We start from the raw sequence: 24,212 nt of genomic DNA, 5'->3' as shown, positions 1-24,212 counted from the left end.
TAGAGAATGACAAAGATAAAGCTTGCAAAATGCTTTACATGGAATTCTTGGTTCTGTTTAGACACAGGAAGCAGCTCCATCAAACAGCAGCCTAACATTCCTCAGCTTGATGGCATCATCATCCAGAGTCCTGCCATCACTGAAAATTCACTCAGCAGCAGTAAATGGAAATATTTACGCTTTGCAAGTGTGAATAAAGCGTTTCTTTTCAAACACTTTTAAGCCAGGAAGGGCTGAAGAATCTGCCCTTTGAAAATCAAACCCTGCGATATCCAATATTTTTGACAATTTCTCAGGTTATGAAAAAGAAGTAACAAAAACAAAAATCCTAAAATAAAGATGGCTTTTGCAGTATCGTATGCAGTTCCAGGCTGTATATCCACGAGCCCAGTCCAGCATGACTGATTCAGATCCAGTGAACTTCTGAACTTCTGAACTTCTGAACTTTGTGCCATTATATGGCTGTTAACATTTGTTCAGTACTATAGCAGAAGATTAGCTGCACTAAGTGCCAAATATAACATGAGTCATATTGTGTAGGACTTCATCCTGGGGTATCTCAGCTGAGCTGTGGTCATTCCTGGGAGGGGGACATTCTGTTCCAGGCTTTCATGCCTCCAGCACCATTTTCAATATAGTTGGCAGCTTTCTTTTGACACAAGTTGCAGTGAAAGTAGTGTGAAGTGTGGCTGTGGATGCTTTCTCATACATCTGCCTCCCTGGCCTTTCTCTGCAGCATCCAACCTGCCAGTCAATCCACAGCCTTGTCTTCTCCATGCCTCTACAGCTGGCACTGCCAGCAGCTCACAGCTCATCAGGCTTCTGTGAGCTGGCTTAGACTGCACCATGCGTGGGACCAGCAACAATTGCACACACATTCTTCTCTTTTGGTTTTTTGGGGTTTGATTTTTTTTCGGGGGGGGGGGGGGAGTAGAGGGGGAGGAGTTAGGGGTTTGTTTGGGGTTTTTGTGTTTGTGATTTCTTTTAGTTTTACTCAGTTCTTCATTGCAGGCACAAATAGACAGCTTTATTAGTAATGTGTTTATTTTCTTTTATTGTAGTCCTGATTTCTTACAGCTCAGGGAATTTATATATAGGAGACTTACTTGAAGATATTCTCACTGTTTTAAATAAGCTCTCTGAGAAGCCAGGGCAGTATAACAGGCTTGTCTGATTAAGCCCACTGCAATCTTTGGCATGCCTGGGACTACTGTGCTTTCATTTTCCAAGAGGATGAATCTCAGATGTGCTTTGAAATCCTCAGAGCAGGATACGGATGTTCAAGTGACAAAAGCCAGTGCTCAGTAATCCTAATGCACAAGGATACTTCTCCTGGCAGGATCCTGGCACTCAAGCTGTTATTCTGATCTGCTGGCCCTCTGCTTTCCATTAATCACTTCTAGCAGAAGAAAAGGCCTTCCAAAAATCTTTCACCTTTGGCCTATACTCAGGCAGCAAAAAGGATGTAGCAGCACACCAGGTTTATGCCAGACAGGATCCTCAGCCTGAGAGCACGATTCTGAGGTTTTTGCCATGTGATTCCCCACAGGTCTGTCTTGGAAGACTCAGCAATCTTGTCAGCCACACCCCATTTTAGGTTTCTTTATCTAAATAGGGTGGTAGTCCGCAGTTACCCTGCCTGTGTTTGTAGCAAACTGACAAGTTAGTTCATGCCTAGCACAGATCTGGCAGGACAGTATCCCAGGGAGAATGATTAGAAGATGGATAATGCTCTACGAGCTTTTTTTAAAGACTTTTGTGACTGAGGGAAGGAGGAAAAGGAATCAAGAAAATATGGATCTGAATCCAAGTCAACCTCAGCCTTTTCTTTTCTGCACTTGGGAACATTAATATACAAAAATCTTTAGAGAAGACTAAAGACTCTCAGTAATCTAAAACAGAAAAAAAACCACATATTACTAACCATTAAGATAAAATCTGTAAGAAAGTCAGCACTCATGATTAAAGAACCCAAAATACTTTTATTTTACTCCTGATAAATGCCTTCAGAATTTATATATCTGTCACTTCATCCTCAGTTAACCTCCCTCATTTCTTACAAAGGGAAGTAAGAAATCCTTTCTAAGCCAGCAACTTTCTTACCTGAGAATGAATTCTCACAGTTCTTCAGTGGTCAGACTGGCATTTGAGATACCAGGGACTCACATCCCAATCACCTACTGCCCAGGATCCAAATGGGTTTGTACTCCCACATCTTGCACAGCTGGGTCTGGTGACCAGTGCCTCTTAAGAGCTGAAACAAGAATAACAATGATAATGATATGTGCATTTAGCCTTATGTGGGGGATTTCTTCAGATTCACTCAAAGAACAGAGGCAGGTCCATAATCTTTGTGTAGCGCTAGGTGTAAATTCTTCCTGAATTATCTGACATGGTAGCATTGGATTAGCTGGAACTGAACTTTGAACATCTAGGCAAAATGTGAATAAAGGTAAGCTCAGGCTGTGGTCTTCCTCTGGGTGACATGCTCATCAAACCACGTGCTGGCAGGGAAGATCCTGTGGCTTCCCATGGTGCTGCAGTGGTCTGGGCTATTCTGTCATTCATTGCCAGTTCTCCCATGGCATAGGAAAAGCAGAGTAGGGATTTGTAATTATAAATAGTATGTGGAACACCAAGGGCAAATCAACAGCCATGAGATGATAAAATCCACATCCTCCTGGAAAGCCAAAGTGAAAATTACACAGGCTGTGAACCATCTGTGAACCACACCAGCTAGGGCAGGTCATTTGCATGTGGTAGAGATAATGCCCAGGAAGGAGCCTGTCTGTGGATTTGGCTATAACTGTCCTGTAGGAAACTGTTCCTGGAGGATAATAAAAGAATTCTGGCATATAAACCCCATTCCTGGTCAATGTGCACACATCAGTACAGCCCTGACTCAGTCACGCCTTCACACCAGCCTGTCCCTGCAGCCCAAATCCCAGTCCAGATCATCAACACGGCATTTCTGCAGTGCTGGGACAGAGATAGCTTTTTTAACTAAAGCTCTGGTTTTCAGTTGTGGTAACCCACAGCTTGGGGAAACATCCCAGTTAAGAGAAAACCAGAACAACCAAACAGAAGAGCACCTTTGGGAAGGACTTGTCTCCAGAGCAGCCAGAGGCCTTCAGCAAGGGCCACCTTCAGCGGAGCCTGCTGCAAACCTCTCCTTTTTCCTCTGCTCTCTCCTCTTGATCAGCTCATAGAGCCTGCAGGAGAGCAGGCATGCAGAGATGTTTTTCTAGGTATTTCCAGACTCCTGACTGACAGCTTGCACCTGTCCCATGTAGGGCTGTTACATTCCCTGGCATTAGCCAGGGGGCTATTTTTAATTGGCAGGACAGAAACAAGAGGGAGAGCCTTTGGCCAAGTGTTGCAACCCTGTTACTCCCAGATTGAATCACTTTTTGGCACCCTCTTTGAAGCACTTGCTAACAAACTTTGCTGTCCTTTTGAGGAGCACTGGTACTGAGCAGTGCCCCACAGCGCCCTGCAGTGCTGTTTGCTGGTGTGGGAGCAGGGGAGCACACCTTCAAATCACTCATCAGGAAACTGAGCAACATCCTCCATAGCCTAGTCAGTGTCTCACAAAAGAAGGCAGAGCTTGCTAAGATACACTGGGACCCACTGGGAAGCAAGATAATGACTGCAAGAACCCAGGCCTAATCTGGGCACTGAGTACAGTTTGGCTGGAGCCTGAAGCAAAAGAACATTTGTGGTTTTACAGAAGACGAAGCTGGTGCTTTATGTTTTTATTGCTGTCTTCTCTCTCCATAACTTGGGCTCATTTGTAGGTCAAACTGCCACTTGGAGCAAACAAAATTCAGGTGTGCTTCTGAAAGGCCCTTTGGAGCACAGTGCTGCCACAACCCTGCTCCTCCAGCACAGCAGCAGGACACGCTCCCTTTACCTTCTGCCGTAACACGAAATGCAGCTTGGTTCCTAGCTTGGAGCAGGGGAGGATGGGCACAACATCACTCATTGTATTTCTGCTAGAATCATGCACAAAAGTTTTTATGAAGTGTCACAGGTTTCATGTCTATGTAAACAACAGTCACATCAGGTTATTGTTCTGTACAGATTCAGTATTACAAACTTCCCTGCAACACTAAAAAAAAACCCACCAAGGAATCTTTTTTGAAGGGCCATTAGGATACAGAAGTCTTATCTGTTTAACTTTGCCAAAAATACCCCACAAACCCCTAACATCATGTAATTATTTGAATCAAAAAACTCTGGAAGGGGGTCTTTGTGATGAGACTTTTAATTGCAAGTTAATGTTATCAGCCCCTTTCTAGTGCTTCTATTCGCACATCAGAGATTCCTTAGTGGACAGTCACCTCCTGAATATTTTTTGTACTCCACGAGCTTCATTCTCCACTCTCCTTCACAATATTTATGAATTGCTATTCCCTACATTGCCTAAAGACCCTTCATCAGTGTTACTGTAAGAAAAGCAAACTTGCTGTCTGCTGTTGTCTCCTCTTCCTTCTGCCCCTTTCTTTTTAGGGCTATTAACCTCCAATTAGAGTACTTGAGAATCTATCAGCGATCAAGAGACATAGATTCAGTTTTGATGACTTCATGTAGCAGAGTGGGTTTTTTTTTTTAGTATTTAAATTGAATGATGAATCCTTGTTTGAAAAGCATTGCCTCTTTCAAATCGATCTTGCATTCTGTGGCATTAGAACTTGAAAAAAACCTTTTGATAAACTAATGACACTATTAGAAAAAAACAGAACTGCTACCAAATTTGCTGTCCATATTTTGCCCAAGTCAAATGATTTCTTGGAAGAGTCCAGTGAGTACCTATCCTATCCTAGTATCAAACTTCAGTACAATTTTGACAGCAACAGGAATTTAGTATTTGGCAGTTGTTTCCATGTTCCAGGGAAAAACAGTAATTTTACCAGAATCTGTCACATATCAGTGCCAAAAGAAAAAGCAAACCTCTTATAGGTAGCTGAAAACTTAAGACCACAGCTGTAAAACTGTAATTCCTGCATCACCCAGAACAATTACTTATCCAGAAATTATTTGAAGTGTATGTCCATACTTATAACAAATTCCCACAGCATGTGCCAATTTTTTTTTGTCAGCATTACTTACTTCCATACTGAAGCAAAGGCTCGTAACACCATCACACCTATGGTCAGAAATACTTTCACAGTCACAGCATTAACAGAGAGAATGAACCATCATTTTGCATATAAAATAAATCAAGCATGTGTCATTTTTCAAATATTTTATTTTAGTATTTTTAAATATGTTTAACACAACAAAGATATAAAACAATATATTAATTCAATCTGAGTTTAGAATCAAAACAATATTTACTTATTTACAGTATTCTACACCTCACTGGCATACCTTCTAGCCATTAGATAACACTATTTTCTCAGTCAGGACAAAACTGAAGTAACAGTTCCATGTGAAAAGCCATGTTTCTACATCCTTATGTTAAGTACCATGTACAATGCAGTTCGTGGTTTCTCAAATTTGACAAAATTTCTCCTTTTTTGACAAAACTGAATTGAAAGAGCAAATCTAAGTTACAGTTAGTCTTTCTAACTACACAGTAAGGGCCAATAGGTCAGGTTATTGTTCTCCATGTTTATCACCTTAAGTTCTTACACACTTATTACAAACTGGTTTTTAAATGTGCATGTCACTGAATTATGTACATAATACTCACTGCAAATTTGTTAGGATACAAGCGGTAAGTCTGCAGGATACTGCTATATGGAAGGTTCAGTGTTCACAATACCGTAGTGTTTGAGGAGTTGTGAGGGTTTTTCTGTGGTTTTCTTCATATAATGAACAAGACATCAGTAGGTTCACTCCAAAGAACTTTTTTTTTCCCCCAGAAATACTGTTTCAATTAGAATAGTGACAAAGTCAAACACAGATCAGAAATATTTTGTATTTTATAATTTCACAAACTGGTGCTCTATCAATTAACCCTTATTGCTGAAGTCTAAATCACAAAATAATTCAGAGGGTAAGCTGTCTCACTGCTAGGACTTCTGTCAAATATACTTCCATCTTGAAAAGACTATGGTGGGTTTTGAAGTTACAGGTCAGATTTTTTAAAAGGTACCCATGGTTATTAAAAAAAAAAAATCTTGGTATTGTCTGTAGATTACTAAAAATTCTCCCTAACTCTTCAGTAGGAACTACATGAACATGATGAAAAACTATCACAGTTGTTTTAAGTTCTTTTTGTTACACTCCAGGTCCATAAAATCTACTGCTTAGTTTTTTTAGTTTGTTTTTTTTTTTTTCCATGACTGATGTCTGAAAACCAAATGGGCTTTCATACATCAAAAAACTAGCTAAACTAGTAATGGACAAGTATAGCACTAAGCATGCAGGCAATGGTTAAAAAACAAGGAGGTATTAATTGCTCCAAAAGACTTTTACTGGTGTCTGAGCCCAACTCTTTCCTGTTTACTCTCTTTTTGGCACTACATAAGATACAGCTGTACAGAAAAGAAGATTATAGGAACCTGTGCTTTTATCCTCCTTAGAGGGTTTCAGTAATTTTAAATGACATTATTTAATATGCTTGCATCAAAAATAACTTTTTTCCCCAAATCCTTTAACTGACCCTTGCTTCTTAAAGCAGTAATTATCAAGGTTTTATTCAGTCTTTTGGTTTTTGACAGATTTCTTCTTTCAGAACCCAGTTAAGTAGCATTTCTTTTAAATTCTACTGGAATGTTTTCTTGTACAGGAGATAGGAGGGGAGACATCAGAGAAAATCAGAAAGAAAGCCACATTACCTATTCCCATTACTGTAGCAGGATATCACACAGCATACACTGGGCCTTATCCAAAAAAACTTTAAACTAAAATGGTAACACTCACTGAAGTCAAGAGTATTTAGTAATTTGCTTGAAGTTAAGCATACAAGTCAAGCAGTGCACTTCTGGGATCCAATTCTTGCTAGTCTTGGACATTTAAATACTTCAGGCCTATCTACATTTCTGTACTGACACTTTGCATGTTACCATATTTGCCACTGGACATGAAGATAAATTGCATATATGGAAGCTTTCTACAGCATTGTTCAAGATCAGTTGGAGAACCCTGCTTAAAGATCCTTTCACAAGTTTTTGTCAGTGTAATCAGAATTTGTTAAAAAACCACATATATGAAGGTCTAATTCTGTGCAGGTGTAATGTCATAACCCACTTTTGGGATCTTTCAGAAATGAAAAACTAAAGGCAGAAAGTTTAGGAAAGCTATTATAAGAAACTGTGTCATAAGGTACAAAAAAAAAAAAAAAAAAAAAAACAAAGAAAAAGGATAGGGGAAGAGCCTGTGTGTCTATCACTTGCAGGTATGTGCATAGTGCATACATACCCCCAAACTTATTAGAAAGAGCTCAACCCTATTGCCAAGTCTCAAATATTACTAAACTTGCTAAGCTAGCAAAAAAAAAAATGTGACCCTCCCCTTGTTTTGTATCTATGGTTACTAATTTCAGGCTTTGCTGCTTGATTTGTTTGTGCACTCTGTAGTAATAATGTTGGTGAGACCCTTGCACTTGCTGCATTACACAGTAATTCATTCATTATTCTGGGAACAGATTATGTGGGCCCTCACACAGACCACAGAAGCCAATTTAGCACAAAAGAGGTGCAACATGTTAAAGGAGAGCAGTGGTGGCATGTGAACATAAAGGAAGACATCCCTGAACATACTAAGCATTAAATCCAAGGCCCAAGGTGCTCTGCTGCCTTTACTTAAAAGTGCTTGTCAGCAACAGAAGCAGCAAAATGCTTTTAAAACACTGACTCAAAAGGAGGTACAAAATGTTAAGCCTATCAGTTACCTGCAACTTGTTTCCATCTAATTAATAATAAAGCTTACATTCCCAACTTTACAGACTGACCTGTGCTCTCTTGCAAGCAAGATCATTATTTTTTGGTCTTCTATCTACTTCAGGCTTTCCTGTTGCATGTTTACAGACAGACACAATGAACTTCCAAAACAGCAGACGACAATTACCCTGACAATGTTTCAATCCACTCCAATGCCAACAAAACCAACCATTTTATATTACTTATCCTGGACTTAGGTATCTAGCATCAAGGGAAACAGCACAAAAGAACAAGGTTCTTTTAAAAAACAATGATAGACAAGGCTGATTTAAAACACAATTTACTTAATGGAATTTGAAAATTAAATTAAAACAAAGAATCCTTATGTTTCAATGTATATGAACTTCACTACAAAAAAAAATACTGAAATTATAGCTTTACTTTCTGTAAACATTGTTACACTGGGCTGTACTTGAAAATTCTCCTGCATATCTAATTGCAGAATAGTATTTCAGTTTAGATGCAGTTATGCCAGTTACTACTCAAATGGTTATTTTCAGAATCAACAGCTTTGCAAGTTTAATTGCATACCTCTCCATATAACTCAGATTACAATCCTGAACGTCCTGAGAACAGATGTTTCCTAGAGTTTAGAAAAACAGCATTCATAACTGTGTGCATTGCAAAGGCAAATACAAGTTAACAAATAGAGCTCTTTCATTATAAAGTCTCAAGAGGAATGTTCAAATTGCCTTTCTGAAATCAGAAAGTTAAGAGCAGCAAATGGCAAGTCTTTAAATCTTTCAGAATATTTTCTCTTTTTTTTTTTAAGTGTAAGCATACTCCCCCAATTTGGATGGCAAAAGCCATCAGGCTATGGTAGATTGAACAATATAGTATTAAACCTGCAATTATGATAAAAAATTGGAATGTTACAAATATAAAAATCTCTGTAATAGTACAGTGTACATGTGCTCATTACAGTTGGCAGAGATACTCCAAGATGCATAATTCTTCTGTGGAATAGGAGCTAAATTAAGTTACAAAAGTAATATAGTACGAAGAGTGTAAGGTAGTCAAGTTAGTACAATCGAGGTTTATAAAAGGAATACAATACAGCAAGGAGTAGCCCACAGTAGGTTACAAGCCCCCAAACACAAAACCTTGCAAATTCCTAGTGGATTCATTTCTATGCACACACAAGTACATAGTGCCCATTAAGTCAGCTTGTACCAAGCTGGGAATTATTTGTGTAACTTTCTAAACGTGACTTACTCTACATTTGCACATCTGAAGTTGCAATAATCAAATTAAAAGGTCTATGCCATTTTATAATTTTGTACCTTGTACTTATCAGTTTTCATTTGGCACAAATCTAATTTCAAGGCTCTACAGACAACATGAGTATTGTCCCCTTACAATCCACTGCCTGAGAGATCACCAACCCTTGTGTGACCCTGCTCATGCATTATGGACTGAGAGTGTTGGCTTGAGCTTTTGGGGGATGCTTTGATGTGGGTTGTGGTTTGGTTTTTTTCAACAAGCAAAACTCAACTGTTTATGGTATCTTTCAGGGTAGTAAATGAGCAACTTAAATTAAGAACTAGCCTCTTTTCATAGTTGTTAGAAAAACATATACTGTGTGTTTATATATATATATAACCAAATATACTGTGCATATATATATCCAGAGAAATTCACCATATTGTTGACACCAGAGTGCTAAAACATACATCAACATGAGCACTACTGCCAATACTCACTATTACTATTCCTGAAAGAGTTACTACATGCATTTTTCCCATCCATTTACAGGGCAGTAAGATACACAAAGATAACTGTTCTGTTTTTCCAACATTAAAGAACTGCTCCTGAAAAGCATGCATGAGTTTGGGTATAAAGCAATTAAGACCACACAAAAGTTACTTTGTGGCTTTAAACTCACTAAAGCTAAGTTTACTTTCAGTGGATGTTCCACTTACTGTAACTCATTTAAACACAAAAGGGAAAACTTTCAAGTGCTAGAACAACCATACAGACAACTGATAGACTAGACTAAATAAGTTCTCATTAAAAAAAATATCATCACTGCACAGCCACAAGGCCGACCTTCATTTTTGGCAGACCACTGTATGCAGACCATATATACTGTCAAGACTTGTAATTTAACAGTTAAGAGACCCTCTCAGCATGGAACTATATTGTTTTCTTCATTATGACACAGACCTCCTCAATCTTTAAATATACACAGTTTGTTTTAAAAATTACATTTATGACTGCTTTCAAAGAAAGGCTTTATAAAGTTTAAATTTTTTTGTCAGCATATGTAAAGGCTGGTACTCAGGTAACAAATATTATCTGGACCTGTAAAGGGTGTACTATATTCAATACATATTTCAGGTTAATGTTCCATAAACATTCACACAGAACCTTACCAAGAGTAACAGTATTCTGGTTTATATTTGTGCTCCACTGATAGCCTTTACCCATCCCTGCATTGTTTTCTGTTCTCACAAGGAGAAAACAAAACACATCCCTGTAAAGTATGGAAACCCCATTTTATGGCTAAGAATCCAAGAAACCAGGCAAGGAGGAGATCATGGAGTGAAAAATGTTACTTGACTTCCCTCTTGTAGCTAGCCTTGTAGGATCTTAGCCATAATGCTTCATAAAAATCTGAACTGACCCACATAGTCTTCAACCAATTAATCTTTTTAATATAGTAGGTTTTGAAAAGGGCCAGCAATACTCATTGGGAACAGTACCATTAACATTGCATTCAAAAAAAGAAAACATTGGAAACCATATCCTTGCCCTCCTACTCTGATGATATGCTCTAGTATTAGCCAATGTATGGTAATACAAAAAGAGCCTTGTCGTGATGTAAAAGGCAATGAAGACATCTATAGAATAATGTTCATGTGCAGCCAAAATGAAGAAGATTCCAAATAGATTCAGGACCCAGGACAAGGTGTGCAAGAAGTTCCAGCTCCTTGGTGTATCTGGGAGAAAACAGAAAGTGATTAACCTTGACTGTCTCAAAATGCAGGCCTAGACATTCCAAGCTTTTATACAGATTTTTCATCCAAAAATGAGATGAAGTTTCTTCATTCAAAAATTTTGTACACAGGTCCAATAAATCCAACAAAAGCACCACACAAGTTATATATGTCTACGTCATGACTTCATTTACAAATGCATTTCTGGATTAACAAGAGCATCCTTAAATGGTTTACCACCCTGCAAATCAGAATTCTTTGTTCAACCAACTTCTTTTAATGAACATCATGTCTTTCCTATGTTACAAGGAGGAAGATGCAATGAAAGCTACATTACTGTGATTGCAGTCATTACATCAAAGTTGAACTCAAACTAATTATCTTGCTTGCTATAACATAGATCAAATGACTGTTGGTGTTTACAGAAAGGTACTGCTGTTTCATATATTCTCACTTGCTATGGGGTTTGGTGTTTGGCTTTATGGATTATACTAAATGCATAGAAACCTCGCCAGGTATTTTGGCTGACAGGAGTCAGTGGCAGATACCTAGGGAAAGGAATAGTAACAGACAATCCTAAGTATCTTCCCAAGTATTCTCCCAGTAGCAAGCCAGGAATTCTAATTTTTTTCTAATTTCTTGGCTCATGTGTTCATTGAAAAGTGCCTTATTCATCCCCCCATGATGAATACCCCCAGCAAAGTGGTGCTCCTTTCCCCGTTGTGACTTGACTGTCACAAACCTGAGAAGGAGCACAGCGATCTGAATTTGTATTTGTTTGCTTAAATGCTACACTTTGAACTTTTTGAGGAGGTCAAGGAGCAGATATTCTTAATACTTAAGGACATTCAAATGTTTACACTCTCACACCTCTGTACATACTCTTAAGGACATTTGAGTATTGACACTCTGTACTCACATTCTGTGACAAAGAAGTTGAGCATGGTCAGGACAACAGTGTGACCACTGAACATATAATCTCCACATGTATGCACTCCAGTCAGAGTCATTCCAAAGCCACTCCATATTGCAAATGCCCGCTGGAGTTTTGCCCAAACATTGCCATACAACTGAAAAACAGTGATATTAGCTTTTACTAAGTTCCAATTCCACTGCCCAAACAGTATCTCCCTAAAGTTAGCTGTACTGCACTATGTTTGTTTAATACCATTTATCATGTTGTGTCTTTTATTTTAATAATAAAATATAACATGTGCATGCAAGTTAACACATCTTTGGATTTCACTGTGGCAGTGAGTCACATTAGTAACTACAATTACTAATTGTATTCATCATACGTCTTATGGATACTGGAATTTAGAGCAAGTATTTTGTTCCAAGTGATTTACCCAGAGAGCCTGCCACCTTTTTTTGAATGTGTATCATTATCAAGCTTTCCATTTGTTCAGCTCAAACCTCTCCTAACTAAAAGTTAGGATGAAACCATAAAATCCCATGTTCTAAGAATATCCCTTATGAGAAGGGTTGAAATAATAATAGTTTGTTGGGTTTTTTTTCAAAACCATGCAACCAACAAAAGAAAGAAGCAATTACTTCTCTTTCAGTCTTTCTTCATGATGTTAGTAGCTTAAGTGCACACACCTCTTTGAATGTTTTACAGTGTGAAACATTCTGAACACCCTTCCCCAAATAACCATATACTCTCCAGAGTGGCAAGTGCTTCTAAGACCCCTAGGGATGTTTGCCTGCCTATGGTAATTAATGCAAGGACAAGAAACAGGAGAGAAACATGATGCTCTTAAAAAACAGTCTAACACTATGGTTGCAACAATCTTAATCACATTTTAAGTATTTTACAAAAGGAAACAGGAAAAATAATTTAAAGCACTTGAAGTTTTTACCTTTCCAGTACACTGCAAGTGCTGTCCAGGCACTGAGAGTGAGGTGACAAACATTGTAATGCAGCGTAATAGAAATACTGTCCCCATGAGGCTGCACAGCCGGCGCAGCAGTATAGATCTGGGAAGAGCACACAGCAACTGAGATCAGGGAAGTTATGATAAAAACATTCCACCTCACCCCAACTTAATCCCATTAAGTCCTGTCATGATCACTGCAAGTTTCACAACAATTTTTTTTTTTTTTCAATTAAGTAGTACTGTAAAAATAAGGTTCCACATGACAGGGTGAGACATTGTAGCAAGCTTATTGTCACCAAAAGGTACAGCTCCACCTCTGCAGCTACTCTTGTGCTAGCTTTGGCACTCATACCTTCTGTTGGCAAACTGATAAAAATCAATGAACCAGTGAAATTTTAACTTAAAATATGCATGCAGACAAATGCATTTTCTATCCCTCTGTGAACTGCCAGGCTGGCTCAGATATCCTGTGGCAATTCATTCTTGTAGCACTTTCTTATATACAAAACAGTTATAGCATGAGTGTATATACTGACAACTCTCTGAAATACCTATGTTCTGAAGGTAATTTTTTATAAATATAGTAGAAAAGTAAATTCATATTACTCCTTTGAAAGATTCACAAGCCGTCATTCTTGATTAAATCCTCCCTACTCAGTTTTAACAGAGACATACTAGTAGTTGACAAGATTCTTACAAAATGGAACCTCTATAAAATCTACCTGTGTTTGTGAAGCAGAAGAACCAAGAGCCAAATGTAGCAAAGAATTACACCACATACTTCAGTCATAGCAAAAGCCCATGGTATCCTAGGGACGCTAAAAAAAAAAGACAAAGCAAGAAAGTTAATACAAAAGCTTAATTTTTTTCTTAGTCTTGGTACTGAAAATAAGGGCATGTGAGGTTCTAACCTCAGAATTAATTTGCATTCATCTGACAACAGTATAAACTACAGCCAAAAATACTTTTGTTAGGCTGAATGAAATAGAACTTGAAATATATTCAGTTGTGTTATCGCCTTCCTAATAATGTGCTTCCAGTTTACATACAATTCACTAAGGGAAAATCTCTAGTATGCTCTCTTAATTTACACGTGACTTACTAACAGGATGTGTTCCTCCACTATTGTTTCACAAAAACCTTTTTAATTCTGACAAAAACTTGCATTGTGTCAATTATGCTGCTTATGCATGCAAGAATGCCATGTCAATGCAATGAATTAAATGCTGCAAGGCCAAAAACATTAAACACTTGTAATGAAGCAGAACTGCACAGAAAAATATCAGGGAAAATAAAAACTGTTTTCAAAACTTCAGTGATAATCACTACATGAAAACATTTCAGCCTTCCCTGTCAAAAGATCTAAGACCTTCCTGCACTCCTAAGGCACCAGTAACAATTTCCCACCAAAATACAGATCAACAGATTTCAAGAGAGGCTGCTCCTCGCAGTTTTTTGCTCCCCCTGATACAAAGGGGGAGCAAAGCACCACTCAAATATGAGCTTTGTAGTAATCCCCTGTCATTGTTCTGTAAGCTGCTGCTTTCTGGCCTCCCCCATCCTCCTGCACACTGAATACCATGGGAGCACCCTGGGAACAAAATCCAGTAATGCCACAGCTCCTTTTCTCTCTCCCCTCTTCCACTCTGCTGGATGTGGTCTGTCCTTGAGGAGTTATCTATAAATTTATGGAGGATTCTGCACACTTACTCAAACGATTAGAGTCTTACTGACTTCTTGGAAACCATTAATGAAAATAGAAATTACTGGCAGGAACAGGAAGATCACAAAGGCTGAACTTTTTAACAGTTTAGCTCATCTTTTAAAACTCTCTAGGCAGTTAAGTTCTCCATGGTACAAGTGCTCTTTCTTAAAGGGAACATTTATCCTCTATTAAACTGGTTGTCAATGACTAGAACTTGACCTTTGCCATTGTGTCTCTTCTTTGCCTGAAGTGAAATAGTTTCTTTAAAAAAATGAACAGGTACTGCATAAGTCACAACAGTGGTTTAATAACCTGTTAAAAGAGATGCTGGTCTTTTCATTCAACTTCAGAGTTTCCCTAGACCATCTTCAACAATCTGACAGTGGGAAGACAGTAAAAATACAGTACCAATGCTGTTCCCTTTCAATTTCCTTGCTCACTCACAGACCAAAATATTCCTTCATCCAAAGTTTTTTTTTTTATATCAAGATATGTTAAGCTTCATGGCAGAAACCGGATTGCAGAAAATGCATATGGTTTCATATCTGTGCCAGCTGACCATCACATTTTTTACCAGAATGCAAGGATGGACAAAGTAATTATTGTGTTGAAATGAGTTTAAGATGTAAAACTAAATATAAACTAGGTAGAACAACAGCTCAATTTATTTTCCCCTAAACCCAAATCTCTGCATCTAATTGATCCATCCATTTCCATCTTAGTAGAAGGACTTACTAGACTTTTATTACTATTTTGCAGAGGCATCTTCTAGAGCACACGAAACTTTCTTCTAGAGCATATGAAACTTCAAAAATAGAGAAAAGACAGCCTATATTTTAACCATCACATTACTATTTTGTTTAGAAAGAAAATTTCTTACCTATCTAGAAATATGTCTGGCAGAGGTGGATATGTTTGCATGTCAGGCACTCGCTCGTGTACTATCACCATGACAAATGATGTAAAGCCAAACACTATGAAGACATACACACAACTTAAAACTGTCTTCCAGTACTCTGGGTCCAGTCTTCGTGTGGCATGTTTGTTTTTCCCATTTGCATATTGATACTGATCACCATTCAAGTCAGTAATTGGTCCATCATAGTCCCGAGGTACTTCACCATTACAAAACCAATCTGCCCCCTGTGGTGAACCAGCTGGGCACACGGTGCCAGCATGACCATCACTGGTGTAACCCAGCTCTTCCAGGACGTCGATATGCTGCTTCTGCAGTTTGCGTATGGACAACATCAGCCTCTTGATATCCCCCAAGATTTTGATTTCCAGAGGAGGGGATCGCAAGTCATACTCAGTAAGCGTCAGCAGGGTAATTCCATCTAGCCTGTGTCTGTTGCACAAAAGATCCACGTATTCACAGAAGCCTTCTTCCTTCAGCCACTTGGCCACGTTCTTGGTAGTCCACCGCCGAATGCAAAGGTGGTTATTGCCCGCCATCCTGCCCCTTTATCCGCCAATACACTGACCTGCTGCATAGAGAGAGACAACACCACAGTGTTTAACACAGATCACTGACATGCCAGTGTCTGTTGCACAATTTTAGATGCTTAATTAGCCCAAGACATTTTACATAAGAGACAGCTAAAAACCAGATCTAATTTCTGAGGTAAGTAATATAAAAATGGTGTTTCTTTTTCAATTCAAGAAAAACTAAATTAAGATTATCTGATTTGCTCCTAAATAGAAATCTAAAGTTTCCAAGAAGCAGAATATTTCCTAGAATTTTCCTATAGTGTTCTAATTTTGTTGTAAATAAATAAATAAATAAATCCTGCTTTGTTAATTACATTAGGCAATGAAAATCAAATACTACTTTTTAAATACCAGCTTAATCATTAGACTTTTCCACTGTTTGCAGTTCATCAACTACACAAGGAAGTATAGCCAGCAAACACACAAAATGAAATTAAAGCTGAAATAATACATTTCAATAGTCTAATATATCCCACTGTTTTAAAATACATACTGAAGCTTTGATGACATGACATTCCCCCACTCATTCCAAGTAAACCTAAGCCTGGATATCTGCAATAGTATTGAGCTGAAGTATCTTACTTGTATGATGATGGTACAACCATCCTATTTCTTTGTTTGATCCCAGTAATTAAGATAGATACTTACTGAATTGTGAATCCTTTAAAATACTCAGCTTCCAAAAATAACATTACTAGAAATGGAGCACTGGTTTAAGCTTCAGAGCATTTTTGAAATTGATGTGGTAGTAGATAGCATAGTAACACACCAAAACCAGAAGAGATGTATTCTCTTCATACAGATTTCTCAATAATTGAGTTCCTGACTCTAGAATATTGCCTGAAAAAAGGCGAGACAGCTCAGCAACATTTTTGTCACATGGTGGTGACAAGTCACCAGAACAACCCCAGGAAAAAGTTAACCACAGGACATTACGTGGAACATGACAGAAATCTGAAAGGCTACCAGTGAAGTAAAAGTACTAAAACATTTATGCAATATTGAAGACCCACAGTAGCAGAGAATGGATTTGTGCATAATTTATATTTGGTGGCTCATGTACAGCTACCATCTAAGAAACAGCTACAATTTTACAGCTCTTTTGTACTCAAAAAAACAGTCTAATTAACTAAAATGCTTCAATCATGCCAACCAAATCTCAGAAAATATAAGGCACTACAATACACTACTGCCACATACATCATTCAAGGCTTTCAGAATGAAAGCAAAGAAACAGTGTATTTAATCTATTATTTAGCTTCTGTCTATAGTAAACTGGTACTCAAACCCATCATGAATATTCAGCACAGTTCTCCATCTTTTTCAGGGGTACAGCTCTTCCAAAAACAGAACGTCTTTCCTTCTCACTTCTTTTTTTAAGGACGTACAGTACCTATTGTGCTCTTAATATAATTACTGGATGCAACTTTTTCTTCTGGCTTTCATCTAACAGAACCACAAACTATTTTATACTGCATCAAAGAAAATTCAATTTGCCAAATGAGATTTCCCAGCAGTGCAAAAGTAATATTTTAGAAGAAAAATGAGCACACAAATCACACTTACCCTTCTAAAATAATTAAGGGCATGATACTTCTGAAGATATTCTCTCAGGATTTGATTGTATATTAACAACATGTACTTAATTCATTGCTAAAATTTCTCAATACATCATACACAGTCAATAAGTATATAAGTTTTAATACCTTGATTTAAATAGTTGCCAAAAAAAAAAAAAAAAAACAAAAAAACTACTAGAATATTTGCATATGCTACATGCTTCCTTCTCCATATAAAAGGGTATTTTCTCATTTTTATGTTATCTTAATATTTTTGAAAATGTAGCTCAAAAATAACTGTAATAATTATTTTGGTTACATGGCTAATGAAATAAATTATGACATTTAATTCAATTAAATATCCCGGCCCACTCCCCCTGCCGTGGGATGGAGGGGAGAACTGTAAAAAGGTAAACCCAAGGGGTTGAGATAGGAACAGTTTAATAATGGTAATAAAGGAAAATACAGTAATAATAACAGTGGAAATAACAAAAAGAGAGAAGAACACCACCCAAGAAAGACAAGTGATACACATTAGAACTGCTCAGCACCTGCTGACCTTTGTCCAGCCAATTGCCCAGCAGTGGTCAGGCCCTCTGGGCCAACCTGCCCCCTCCATTTATATACCAAGCAGGGCATTCCATAGTATGGAATGCTCCTTTGGCCTGGTTCAGGTCAGCTGTCCTGGCTGTGTCTCTACCAGCTTCTTCTTCCCCTCCTCACTGGCAGAGCAGGGGAAACCAAAAACTTCTTGACTTAGGGTCAGCACCACTGAGCAACATCTAAAACATGAGTGTATTATCAACATTGTTCTTATACTAATCCAAAACATCCAGTAAAAATAAACAAACTTGAGTTGCCTATCTGAACTTCCAGCTTTCTTTACTCAGAAATACAGATTAAATACTGAAAAAGCTGTTAATCACAGTGAGTTTTATAACATAGCAATCATCATGGGTTTTCTAAAAGCAGTGAATATAAACTCACCACAAATACACTCAACTTACTGATACTGTCTTCTAATCAAAGCAACTTCTGAGGACAAAGGCAGGAAACTGTCCCTAACCTAAGAGAATACTATTCATGTGTTACAAGTCAAGCAGCCTAACAGCAGCCTAGTCTTCCTTCATCTGGCATTGCTGGAATAAAAATCAACCCTTACCAAAGGTGCAATAAAGGTAACCTAACAACACTGAATGAGCACACCTATCAAAGGTCACCGTGGGCTGGACCTGGGAGAAAGTCTACATTAACCTCAAGATGTAACTGATAGGACCTGCTCTGTTTTCAAATGCTGCCAACAAGAAGACACTTAACCAACTGGAAAAGACAAGGAAATGACCACAAAAACACAAATTTAAAACATTACACAGAGCAGGTAGCTAATTTCGTCTCAACAGCAACAGTTAAATTCATTTTTCAATGACAAAGCAACTTCTTAAAGCCTGAAACTGCCTTCCCTTTCAGACTACTCAACTGGTGACACTTCTGTGGTTTAAAGAGTAAAAGGCACTTTCCCTAATAATCGTAACACCTGGAATACAGTACAGATCCCTGTTCCTTTCTGAAGCTGAAGAATGCTGCATAACTTTTACACCACTAGACTGCTATGTAAGAATAACGCAGCAGAGGCCAAGTCCCCTAGATAACTGAACCTATCTTCTGAAAGGAAACAGCTCTGGTAACTACTTTGCCTTCCATATTACTAGTTTTATCACTAAACCAAATAATGGGTAACATTATTTAATGATGAATAACACATATAAGTAACACAAAGCAAGCATAGACTTGAGCATCAGAGGGTGAAATATACTTTTCACCTGACATCAGCAATGTCTGTAGCTAGTTAGTTGATTATTTTCCTGGTACTGTGACTTAACACTTAGCAAGCTTGTCAACAGTATGTATTGTGTGTCCCATTTTCTTGCACCAGTCTTTCAATTAACAGCATGAACACAAATGAGTATGAACTGCACACCTGTAAGTATTTCCTTTTTTAAAAGAAAAACATTACTTTGTGAGCCATAAACATTCCTACAATTTGGCTGTGGCATCTTAAGAAATAAGATACCTCTGAGAGGCTGACTATACCCTATCTGACAGCAAAATTTCCTGGATGTATATATAGAGAAAATTAACCTTCCTCAACATGATTGTACATGATTCTATCATGTTCCCATCTACTGAATCACTGCCAGTCAACCATTAATTCCCTAACTTTCCTAGCTTACAGACTTTGAGTCTGTATAGAGGTAAAAATGTGGAAAGTTGAATCTGCTTATCACTACTCTAGCCAAGGAAAAGTAGTATTAATATCACAGTAAAATTAGGCTACAAACTTGATTAGAGCAGAGTCATAGCTGAAGGGTTAAACACCCTAGTTAGGTCTGCAGCAGGTAGCAGAGTGCTGACTGGCTTTGTTTATTCTAGACACACATGCAAAATCTCTACTAGCACCATTATTGCTTTACCACCTGCCCTCAGGTACCTGGGAGAGCCTCACCCCTTGATTTTTTCCCCCTAGATTCAATTCCAACCATCCTGGAGAGGAATTTTAGGAAGGATGCTGAAGAACTACCAGATCTCAAGTGATTTAACCTACATTTCTGTGTGAAGGTTTCAAGCTGCAGTTTGAATACAGGCCATACCAACTCGGCCCCCCCTTTGCTGGGTCTGTTGGCTTAGGAGCACATCGCACACCTCAGGGGAGAGGTTGTTCCCTCTAAAGGCTGCTTGTGGGCTGCTTGTCCATGTGGACAAGGCCCATGTTGCTGGCCTTGGTTCCCCAGCACAAAAAAGCTACACAAAAACGTGTGCTGAGCCAGCCCGCAATAATAAGGCTACTGTCACACACCAACTTAGCAATGCTGTGCTGGAAAAAGAACACACAGCACTGCCTTGTTATGCAGCACAAGGCTCAGCTACTCTGCTGACTCTGACTTATATGAGAAGCTTGTCACCTGGTCTTCCTGGAAACTCTAAATTCTTCAGTGCTTATTTAAAGCAAATAGCACCCAAGATTTCACTGCCATATAGCATACAGTGGCTTAGTCCTTACTTTCTAAATGCCACCAGATACACATAATATGGTAGGTATCTTGTAAGCAGAAGGACAAAAAGAACACATGCAAAAACAATACATGATTTTTCAAGAGTTTTTAAATACAATGGCTACCATACTACATCTAAAATTAATCAAACACAGCGCAATGTCCACCATGAGACAAAAAATGGTATTTTCCTGAAACAAGAATACAATAATTTCAAATGCATAAATATTGCTGTAAAACTTGCATTGAGTTTTAATTAGTGACTTTGGTATCATAAGTGAGATGATCAGCAGTACCTTAACTGTACTCAAAGGTCTTAGTGCTATGCATGAAGGTAATGTAAGAATATCAAAGTAACACTAGCTTAGTCTTAGGTTTTAAGCCATCAAGAAAGATGAGCTTTTTGAGAATTATTTATTGCAGTGCAGCTTGTGGATCAAATATTAGCTCTATATTCTTAGCAGAGTTTTCTTTTGAGACACCTCCATGCAAGTGACAGCAGCTACTACAGAAAGTCCTGAAAGTTAAACACGTTTGTCTTAAGAACCACCAAGTACAGTTACATACTGCATCAAAACGAACAGAATACATACTGCTCCCTGAGACTTACACCTCATTAAGCCAAACAAGTTTTATTATACTCAAGTGAACACTAAGAGCAGCAGCTCAACTCATAATCTACCAACCAGCTAACAAAACAAATTTTTATACTACTGCCATAATTCAAGGCACACACAAGTGATTTTTAAACAACTGATCAAGTACTCCACCACTTATCTTAGGATGTCATTCACAGTATTTCACTACTATTTGACTAAGTTCTTGAACATTTTACAAGCTAAATATCAGGTATCGAGTATTTTTCTTCTGGTTTCAAGTAGTGTATCCATCCCTTCTGTAACAGAATGTTGACTGCTCTTTATCCCTATACAACTTAGGAGTAACAACTCAAGTTTCTTTCTACCCTTTTCTTCCCACACCCTCATCTTACAATGGAAATAGGAGAAGACATGAACAAACTCTCCATCCAAATGAATACCAGAACAATATCTGAAGTGAAACTGTGTTTCATCTTACACACCACAAGCATTTACAAACTGATCTTTCTGGTCTAGTGAAAATCTAATAGCATTCCTCATTGTAGATGCATTACAGTAAGTAAGAAAAAAACTTCTAAAAGGTATGTGATTATCAAACAAACACAATGTAATATGGTTAGTGGACCTCAACCAGCTAAGCAGGCTGCAAAACCAAGCTCTGTACAAAGAAAAGCAATACTACAGAACTCAAAAGCTTACAATTCCTAGGCCAACCTGTATTTTAATAGTATCCTAATAAAATAAACTCCCAACCAGTCAGCAAAAAGAACATCACATAGAAGAGCAATCAAGATAATTTAAAATTTTTGTGCTTTACAAATCTACAGAACATTTCCTTCACATCGAAGTAGTACCTACACAAAACCTTACAAAACTTCCCAAAATTCCATTCACTTGGTATAAAAATCACACTAATCCTACAGGTTAGTTCTACCTTTCTTGTACATCACAGAAAGCAAAAGGAAGAAAAAGACAGAGCCATTTCCTTACCTCTGATATCCAGCAAGAAGCACTCCCTACCAGACAGGAGGGGCACTTAAATGCCAGGAAATGTGTTCTGAGCTCTTGCCACTCCAGAGCACAGCATGATCAGCTGCTCTGTCGCGGTGGCACAGACACCGTGTCCAGCTGCACAAGGGAGCTCTGTGGAGACAGAGCAGACATTAGCCAAGTTAAATCTTGCCATCAAGTCATCTTACAACACAGAATCAGCGTTGCACATATAAAATTTTTATAAAATTAATTTTGCAAACTGAAGCCTCAAATATAACCATGAGACCACTTCAACTTATTACAAATGTTAACATTAACACTACCTCTCAATTGCCTCTTCCATTAACTTAGGGAGCTGGAAAAACCTATCTTTTTGAAGTGTTGGAGGTTTTTTTTTAATAGCAATCAGCAATACCTAAGTGAATAAGGCCACATAATTCATCAGTAATATAGATTTAAGAGATGGAGTGGGTAACAGTTCCAGTAGCTTCAGCTTCCTTATGCTCAGGCCCTAAACTTGCACAAACACTCTCCCCACAGGCAGACCCGACCATCTAACCCCGAAACTCGAAGAGCACACATGCAAACCAACAACTGCACTGTTCCATGCTGCCTTGTTAATAATCAAATCCTACAAACTCAACAGCATTTTTACTCAAAACTGAACATTCTGTCCTAAGAAAACATACCAATTTTATTGAAAAAAGTAATAAGAATATCTATTTCGACCCGGTACAACCGTTTTGTTATCTCACTGTAAGAGACACAAAGCATCTTTTCCAGGAACGATCTGTTTGCTGCGGAGGCTGAGGCGGGAATCGGAAACCACACGGGTCCCCTCTGCCCCCAGGCCCCACAACAAACCGCACAGGGCCCGCAGGCCCCGACCCCCAGTGCCAGCCCCGTCCCCGCTCGGTACCCGTCCCACGCCTTCACACGCCTCTCCTAACGGGGCTGGCGAAGTTGAGCCCGAAAGCGGCACAGCCGGGCACAAGGGCTGACCCCTCCAGCCCGAACACCGCCGGCGACATCGCCCCAGCGCGCAGCTGGGGCTCCCGGGCCGGGCGCTCACGCTCGGCAGAGATGTGCGGGGCCGCCGGGCGCGGTAATTACGGCGGAGCGGATTTTAGCGCGGACTCGCAGCACGGGAGGCTCGTCTTCCCCCCGGCAGGCGAAGCTGTTCTCCTCCCGCACAGCCTCTGCGGCGGGGCAGCCCTTTCGCCCCGAGACCCGCGGGGCCCGCCCGCACCCTGGGGGTTCACGCCGCAGCGGGGACAGCGACGGGGACCCGGCGGGCTCCCACCCGCGGGGCGGCCCCGCGGCGAGGAAGGGTCCCCGGTACGGGCCTCCCGGGAAGGGCTCCGCAGCTCGCCCCGCCTCACCTGCCGCCGAGTGGCGGTGCCGCCGCGCCGGCCCTGGGCGCTGCGGCTCCTCCGCGCCCTGCCCGTGCCTCTGCCCGTGCCTCTCCTCGGCGGCGGCGGCCACCGCCACCCCCCATCCCCCGTCCGGAAGCGGCGGCGGCAGCGCCGGCAGGCGGCGGCGGAAGGGGCGGGACGGGGTGGAAGGACGGGGCCCCTGCCAGGAGGGGCTTTGAGCTGTGCCAGAGGCTTGGAATCAGTGGATTAGCGGGTATTCCCATCCTTCCATTCAAAGCATGTACCAGGACAGAATAGCAGAGGAAACTTACAGGACTCTCGTACTGTCAGGCCTCATATCAGGCAGTCATTACAAAACATTTCAGTTGCACCACTGTTCTTTACTGATGTCCGTATAAAAAGAATGACACTGGCTGTCAGCACTTGGCCGACGGCACTCAGTCATTTCCGCACGGGGATCCAAAGCACAGATGTGAACAGCGCACATGACTTACGAAAGCTTCGGCAAGGCGCCGTAACTTCGGGAGCTCCATAGCCTACAAACAGTACAAATGGAGGGGATAGGAGGAGACAGACAAATTAGAAGCAAATACCTCCAGAAATAAATTTATTTTGGATACCAACTGTCTGGGGTAGCTGCCAGCCCTTTGCAACTGTCTGAGGAACAGTCAGAATTTGGTTTTGTTGATGATGGAATTACTAGGAGGTCCGAAACAAGTCTTAAGTTG

General features: G+C 39.6%; 1 protein-coding gene across 1 annotated transcript; it reads right to left on the bottom strand.

Moving 5' to 3' along the window:
- Positions 1-5,233: 5,233 nt before the first annotated feature.
- On the bottom strand, positions 5,234-23,590 carry SAMD8 (sterile alpha motif domain containing 8). The gene is made up of 7 exons (XM_053948847.1): positions 23,491-23,590; positions 22,106-22,258; positions 15,297-15,903; positions 13,434-13,529; positions 12,694-12,811; positions 11,751-11,901; positions 5,234-10,834 (listed from the first exon to the last, which is right to left on the bottom strand). Exons 3-7 carry the CDS (start codon positions 15,869-15,871, stop codon positions 10,530-10,532), a joined length of 1,245 nt encoding a protein of 414 aa, XP_053804822.1. The 5' UTR covers positions 15,872-15,903; positions 22,106-22,258; positions 23,491-23,590; the 3' UTR covers positions 5,234-10,529.
- Positions 23,591-24,212: the final 622 nt, after the last annotated feature.

This window comes from Vidua chalybeata, chromosome 8 (genome assembly GCF_026979565.1).
Source record: "Vidua chalybeata isolate OUT-0048 chromosome 8, bVidCha1 merged haplotype, whole genome shotgun sequence".
NCBI classification, from domain to species: Eukaryota; Metazoa; Chordata; class Aves; order Passeriformes; family Viduidae; genus Vidua; species Vidua chalybeata.
Note: the sequence above shows the minus strand (reverse complement) of the source record. Positions and strands in the feature narration are given on the sequence as shown.